At 39.2% G+C, this 8,284-nt stretch overlaps 1 protein-coding gene across 1 annotated transcript; it reads left to right on the top strand.

Annotated features, from left to right (window-relative positions):
- Nucleotides 1–714: 714 nt before the first annotated feature.
- tmem72 (transmembrane protein 72) lies at nucleotides 715–7,648 on the top strand. The gene is made up of 6 exons (XM_086093205.1): nucleotides 715–767; nucleotides 873–967; nucleotides 3,429–3,495; nucleotides 3,711–3,782; nucleotides 5,728–5,867; nucleotides 5,964–7,648. The coding sequence occupies exons 2-6, from the start codon at nucleotides 892–894 to the stop codon at nucleotides 6,374–6,376; spliced, it is 768 nt and encodes a 255-aa protein (XP_085949331.1). The 5' UTR covers nucleotides 715–767; nucleotides 873–891; the 3' UTR covers nucleotides 6,377–7,648.
- Nucleotides 7,649–8,284: the final 636 nt, after the last annotated feature.

The raw sequence follows: 8,284 nt of genomic DNA, 5'->3' as shown, positions 1-8,284 counted from the left end.
TTTTTAATCTTGTTTTATATTTTTGTATTTATTTTTTATTTTTACTTTTTGTTTTTACATCGGCTGGGATCATCAAACTCACACGTCATCAAAGTCCTTTCAATTAATTACCGAGAACTCCAAGACACTGTGGAAACACAAATTATAAATTCCCTTGAAACTTTTACAACCAGAACTCAAAGATCCTGGGCTTATTGGTGGAAAAGCAGCTAATAGTAAGTAGCAAAATGGCTGCCGCCTGAGATGGATTAAAAGAGGTGGATTTTGCTGCTCTCTTCATATTCCACAAACGCAATATTAATCAGAATACCGTGTTTAGACTAGCTGCTATCCAATAAGAGGTCCTAGGTAAAAATGTAACTTGACCTGTTAAGATGTTTTGGATTGAAACAAATGACAATTCTTTACAACCAATGAAATGTCTTGAAACACTGCTGTGCATAATAATTTGGATGATGATCATCACAGTAGTTATCATTGGGAGGTATATTTTAAACATTTCAATTATTCTCTAATAGCTAATGATGACTTGAAAATGATGCTGTTTGCATATACGACTATATTTATAAAAAATCATTTGCATAATAATTTGGAATACGGTGTAAAAGTACATATGGTTATGTGTGTGACTGTGAGAGAGAGAGAGTGATTAACAACGGGGTCATTATTGAGTCACAAACCTCATTGGAGTTGAACCGGACTAGGCTAAGAGGCTTCAAGCGTCACATCCCATGCAGCTTTCAATGCAGTTCTCCATCGAGCTCAGGGTCAGCTATGTTTCTAGAGCGTTACTCTAGCAACTTTCTGATCTACTATTTAGGGTAGCATAAAAAAAGAGAACAAGTTAGGTTGTTTTTTTGTTTTTTTTGCAGAGTAAGATTCCCAGCTGTGATGGGCGAAACAGGGAACGTTTGCTGGATTGTGGTGGAGATTGCCTGCCGGATTCTTGGCATCTCTACAGCCACAGGTAAAATACACGGTGATTGATTATTTCTGATGAAACAAGACAGACGATAGAACCTTACTGAGTTGTGTTCTGTTGCTCTTCGTTTCTTTAGCTGAGTCTGAATTTCATGAGGCAAGGAGTGAAATATGCTGTTATCTGATGCTGAATCTGTGCTGGAACAGTGCTTATCCATAAAAATACTATTTCAAACGTTACCGTAGCTCTGAGAAAATAATGAGCTTGCTGATTTCTTTCAACAATTACTGTTATTCAATCAACTCTTGACAAAGAAAATAACCAAAAATCCAAACTAAATATTTGGATTTCAGAAGACTGAACTTGGGTGACTATATTTTGATATCCATAAAAGAGGACACTCGAAATAATACTCAAAGTTTACTCAAAAATGTCATATACTGGTACCTATTTTATGCTATGATGTCCCACTCCCTACTGTACACACTAGTTGTTAGCCTAATCACCCCCTACAATTAAAACAATTGCCAACGCTGCTCATTTACACAGACATGCGCCATACAGCAAATGTCTCTGCATCCAGCAGGTTTACTGGCCTTATTTGAGCTCACGTGGTTTTATACACTCATGAGCTTACGGTGCGTTTGCTCTTGTGTGTGCACATTTATGTGTCTGTCTGCTTCTGTGTGTCTTCTATGGATGAACAATTACATAGGGTGTACTTTTATGTTGATTTTCAACTGGTCTGTATACAGTGTTTATACCCCTCACACCCTATAAATGAGCAGCAAGCTTCTAGCAGCATTCTCCTGATTTCCCTCTGGTGCTGGTTGTGATTGTATCGCTGCATTTCTGCTAAGCCTCCCATAAAAATGCTTCCATGTGTAGTCCGTAAGGCACTTTAGCCATGCTTGCCTCACCTACAAACTTCCAAGACAAAAATAAGTAATATCTAACTTGAGAAGGAATCATATTTCTTGAATCGAAATCATAGCTGTAATACAGTAAAGTGTTATGTTTGTTTTCAGTTATTTTTTTCTGTGTTCCAAATGCTAACTTGAATCACACAAGGTTACAGCAGCGAAAACTAACACACCTTAAGAAAAAAGAAACACACACACACACACGCACTCAAGGCAACAGGTGTCGCTGTTGCATGTACCAACTGCAATTGTTGCATTTACTGTCAGCGTTCTGACGTAGGAATCTGCACAACTTGACCTTTTCTTTTTCACTGTTTGGTCTGACGATGCAGCCAGCTGGACTCGGCTCGGTTCCTCGCTTTCAATTCAAGTCTCGGCCAAGCATCGCTTGTTTCTAGCTGGTCTTCAAAATAATATTTTCATTCAAACTAAACAAATAAATGATATAGAACAACAGTACCATTGATCATTCATGAAGTCAGGATGTTTGAAATAAGAGCAAATGCAGTGATATCAAGTTACTAACGGGGGTCAAATCGGAATTACGAAAACACCATTAGCACAATTCAGTAAGCATGACATCACTTTTGACTTTTGGAATGCACGGTACAAATTGTTTACTTCAGGTTTGATTAATTTTATCTTCTATCGTCACCTAGCCAAAAGCAACCAAGAAACAATCCACAATTCCAACAATCCATCTAGACAATTACATGGAAGTGACTCAGTGCTTCTAGACTTCAAGCTTTCAGACCATGACATTTATGGCACCAGTACCTCAATATCCAGCAGGATAATACAATATCATCAAATTGGTTTCTGGAATGCGGCACGGTGCGTGACTGGTTAGCACGTCCGCCTCCCAGTGCAGAGGACGTGAGATTGAGTCCGGGCTTCGGCCTTCCAGGATGGAGTTTGCATGTTATCCCCTTGCTTGCGTGGGTTTTCTCCGGGTACTCCGGTTTCCTCCCACATTCCAAAGACATGCATGTCAGGTTATTTGAACACTCCAAGTTGTCCATAGGTGTGATTGTGAGTGTGGATGGTTGTTTGTCTCTGTGTGCCCTGTGATTGGCTGGCAACCAGTTCAGGGTGTACTTTGCCTACTGCCCGAAGCCAGCTAGGAAAGGCTCCAGCACCCCCCCCCCCCCCCCCCCCCCCCCCCCCGCGACCCTTGTGAGGACAAGCGGTTAAGAAAATGGATGGATGGTTTCTGGAAAATAAGCTCAATTAAGTCAAAATTCCCCTCCAGTCATCAGATGTCGATCTTTATCACCAACTTAGGCTCAGAATCCAAACTGGGTCACCAATTTGCAATGTGAAAGGGTGAAAACTACCTACATTTTAATAAAATATGGTGGGAGATGGTCAGATTTGTGGTTATTTGGAAATTAAAGGCTGTCTAAAATCGACATTTATTTTGCTTATTTTATATTCACAGGGAGGGAATTAAAAAATAAATCTTTGCAAAGACCACCTTCGCAGAAAAACTTACTGCCTGAGAAACAGTGAACCAAGTCTGACACCTGGTGGACACGACTTGCTACCCTCCAAAGTGAAATCAGTTGCGTTCTCTTTTTCAGTGTTGTGTGCTGTAGGAGTGGAGACGCTGCAAAAGGGAGACTTCAACAGCCTTGGCATCTACCTGCTGTAAGAGCTTGTTGAAATATTGTTCAGTGGGATCAAGTGTGATGAATTTTATCCCAGGGGCATTTTCTCTGGTTCACAAGAAGGCAATCTGTCTATTAATGGGGGTAATTACCATCCCTTTACTCAGAGAAAAATCTGAATTCATACACAAGCTGACATGTTTCACTATGTTCTAGATGCTGAATGAATGCAAATGACGATTTGTTCCTCAACAGAGTGACCTCTATTGGCATCGTGATATTTGAGTTGGCCTATTTCTTGGATTCACTTTTGCTCATGTGCCTGCCGTGAGTACGCAGCTTGATTATTTGCATTAACAACACACCATAATAATCAGCAAAGGTTGAAGTGAGTGAACTTGACTCTTTTTATTTGTTCCAGATGTTCACTTTTAATTTGAAAATACAATAAACCTGGTTTGATAGTTGCAGAGTGTGGCTGGTCAACCGTTAAAAACAGAGGGGACATTTGTTTGAGGATAACAATTTACAAATTCTGGATAGGGAGGAACTATAAACATTTAGAACTGCAGAAGCCTTTTGGAAGGTGAAATGTCTTCAACAAACAATTCCATTTGCCTCAAATTCACCTGTGTGGATTTCTATGACCTGGATGACTGAGAATTCACAGCATTGATTGAATCCAAACTTTTTCCTCATATAGGGGCCACATATAGAAAATTTTGATTTGTTTTTTTCTTTGATTTATCAAGCACACCAAAGTCAATCAAGCAATTGTGTATTGTCAATATGTTTTAACAATTTGGACCTTGACAAAGAGCAGAATGTGGAGACCGTTTTTCTTCTTCATTATCTTTATTCACCCCAATGTAATAAAGAGAAAGAAGTTAATTATCAATTGGTAAATTTGCATATTTAGAAAAGCTTTACAGTATATAAAACAGATTTATTAGTAGCAAATGTAATTTTTTGTATATGTCACAGGCCGCTTAAAAATGGACGGCAGGCCACAAATGGCCACTGGGCCGCAGTTTTGACACCACTGATCTACAGAGACTAATAACAATAACTACAAGTGGTATATGTTACATACACTGTATGATTCATTTATCATGGACTTCCTGCTTATCACTGGCTGAAACCCTCCTATGTCAACATTTGGTAAATTATGCATTTTTCACAAGTCTACATAGAGGCCTACTATTAGTCAGTCCACACGTGTCTTGCTAAATTTGATAAATTATTGACCAATCTAAAATGCTATACAAAGCTTGCTCTCTTTGACCATGAAATGTTAATGGTTGAACAAATACCACGGGGTTATTTTTGGACAACTGAAAAGTGATGACTATTTTTTAGGTATAAAGATTCTGCCCGATGCCAGAGATATGTCTTGAAAGTTTTCAGTCATAACAAGCTTGAAGATTGTAGTACAGCTCTCATGACAAATTAAACACAAACATAGACACCGATTTATCACATCTTAACTGATTTTTAAAATGTGAGAGACTCCAAATGTGACAAAGGGAAAAAATGGCAAGTGTGTGCTTATTGCTTGTGTAGTGTGGGTGAACTCTAGATGACACGGAACAACACAAACACATACAGCAAGGATATCTCCACAATCGCCCGTCTTCTCCCCAAAACTAGATGGTCTGTGAAGAGAAAGGCAGCATAACCCTCCATCCAGACTGCTGGAATATGTAAACGAAGAAAGTAGTAGAAGAAGAAATACAACAAGCTAGGCTAACTGCTAGCTTATCTGCAAACGACCTTGTATTCGTAAACTCTACTTCTTGTCATTTTTACTGCTACAATTAGCATTATGCTACTTGCTAAAGCAGCCATGGATTATAGCTATTTGTTCTACCTTTGATGTTTTTGGAAGAAATATCCTTCCTAATTTTGAAACTCCCCAGCCAGAATAAGACATGAAGAATAATTTGCGGCTCTGTCTATGCTAACTGAGACAACATCATGTTCAGTGATTAGTCTAATTTGATGTAAGTCATTCAAATTGACGGAAAAAGATAATAGTAATAATAATAATAATAATAAATCTCAGGCCAGTGCTCATGTGCAAGCACACAGCAATACAATCCGCAAACATGGTTTGAGAGTTATGGGTTTATCGTATTATTGTCATTCAAGTATTTAGTACAAAATATTCATCTTTTAAATATGTTTTACTATTTGCAGCACATTGCATTTCATATACAGTAAATTCAGCATTACACAGATGATGACGATGACTTCTCTGCCATCTCTGCAGCTGTCCCCCAGACTGTTGGCTCTTTATATTATGGGGGAAGATGGCACAAGTTGGAGGCTTTCAGAAGTTCCTCTATTATTTCATAATGTCCGTAGTCTGTTTCCTGCATCCTGTGCTGGTGTGGCATGCAATTATTCCAGGTAAAATTAAACTATCCGTAAAGAATATTTCATAGCCTCAAACCTTGAGTACATAAATGTCATTTAGTACATTTAGACACATTTCTACCCTTTTAGGGACAATGCTTCTAGTGACTGCCTTGTTCAACTTCATACTCAGCAAGAAAACAAAGACCGAATCACCTAAAAGGCCGCAGCAGAGTTACAGCGGCCAAGGCCAAACCACAGTGTGTGTGACAGAAGAGGTCGCCTCAGACGACAAGCTCTCCTTCCTCCATGCGGTGACGGGAAAAAGAGTTGCCCTAGCAACCAGGGATGAGTGCCACTGCCTGGCCGAGAGTGGAGGTGAGAGCTTTCAGGCCATGCTGGAGCTGGAGCACACCCCAAAAGAGAGGAAGAGGAAGGAGAGGAGACCCGTGTGGATGAGACGGCGGAAGGAGGTGGTGGAGCGAGAGATGGAGGAGATAAGAGATTTGGGGGATTTAGAGGCAGAAACCACCTCAGACACTGCACCTATGATCACTGACTGATGCTCTCTGCATTCCTTACTCAAATGTTGAGTTCATGTTTGTGCTAAAACTGCACGGTACTTGGAAAAAACTAGAGATAAACAAAAAAAATAATTTGAACAATGACTGAGGATAACATGAGACACATTTATGCAGTATGATTATAAAACTAAGTGTAGCAAAATCTCTAAAGATGAAAACAATTAATTCCGGGATACTCATTGAAGGTTTATAAATTATCGTTGCCATAGGAGATAATGTAAGGAAGCGTAATCCCATTCAACAATTACCATTAAGGACAGGCAGTTTGTTTTTTGTTTTTTACTTGTAACCTTATACCACTTTTAACAGTCATATTTTATTCCTTTGTTTACTTGTCTGTCTCACTCTAATCTGTCAAAAATGTACCCAATTTTAACCAATTAAAAAATTTTGTTACAGTAACACTCCCTTATGATTACTAATGCTAACATCAACTTGTTTATAATGCTACTAGAGTACCTTTGCAAATGTTTGTGAAAGCTGGATGTGCATTCTCTGTGTGAAAAAAAGAAGCAAAAAGTACAATGAGTTAATCCTTCTAATATGATTTTTGTGTCACTTTAGAAGCATAACATTTCCCAAAATTTCAGGTCAAATTCAGAATGATGACATTTTAGAGCTGTGTCTGTTTTGTATTCATGTGTATACTTTTTTATGATTAGCCATTTGGGCCAATTTGTGGCACACATGGTGCCTTTTAGTCTGATTTAGTCCATATTTGCAAAGCCTGAATGGACCAGGGCAGTGACACTAATGCAAGGCAATCCAATCTAGTTAACGTCCATGTATTATTCATAAGGCAATAAAGTGGATTAAGTGTTTCACTCATTCAACGGCACTAATGGAAATATGCACAAATGTGACAAGGAAAAGCCGGAATTAAAGCCTGTGCAGGTGTCACAGTTACATTCAAGACGCCTCATTGTGTGTGTTTATCAAGTGTGAGTGGTCATCATGGTAACCGGGCTAGTCTGGGAGGTGAGACCAGACACTCCAGACCAATCAGAAAATTGAGTTAATGTGTCTAACATGATTGGTTATGCACTGAAATATTTAATGTCATGAGTAGGCAATAATAAAAAGCCTGCCTTTCGTTTGTCTCTTTCGTCAGTCAGTCTCCAAGCTGAGGTTGTTCTTTTGTTCAGGCCGTAAATCAATACTGTCTGCTGAAAGACTCACACTTCAGCATTTATACACTCCAGTCTTTTGTTTCCTATCGGTAGCAAGTGGACCAGGTACAAGTAGGCTCTATGCAATTGACACATTTCCAGTAGGTTTAACAAGTGAACACACTTGCTCTACCATGTAATGATCTGACCGGTGCCAAATAAATTCTCATTCCATTTCCACTTGTGGTCTTTTCTGAGGCAATTGACTCAACAATGAATATGCCACTTCCTTTAAATTGTAAATCCCCATTAGGGAATGAGGGAGAGACTTCCTATAGTTTTTGTTCCCCCGCTACAATGGCTCAGATGGAAGATCCGGGATCAAAAACAGGATGGGAGGAATAAATCTCGGACACGGCCATGGTGGCTTCTTCCTTTACTCAGAGAATGGGAGCAAAACAGGATAGGCGTTCTGCACTCTCTTGAGGGACTTCATTTAAAAAGAATAAAAAGAAAAGTTATTTGAATCTCTTTGTCAGACATTATACAAATGTGGAGAGGGGGAAATCCAATCTTACTATTTTTTTTGTAAACAAAACAAATGTGGCTGGATAAACTGCAGGAGTGCAGGACCTTGATTATGCTGTAGAGCGGAATGCAAAGCTAATACAACAAGGCCCGCCTATGCCCTACGCGGATTGGTCATATCTTAAATCCCGGTCGCCTATTGGCCCATCTTGGTGTCAGTTTGTTTGTGTGGCTTTCCGATAGAAAGAAA

This window comes from Leptonotus elevatus, chromosome 13 (assembly GCF_054856555.1).
Source record: "Leptonotus elevatus isolate MCC_2025b chromosome 13, RoL_Lele_1.0, whole genome shotgun sequence".
NCBI classification, from domain to species: domain Eukaryota; kingdom Metazoa; phylum Chordata; class Actinopteri; order Syngnathiformes; family Syngnathidae; genus Leptonotus; species Leptonotus elevatus.
This window is presented reverse-complemented; position numbering and strand designations above follow the sequence as displayed.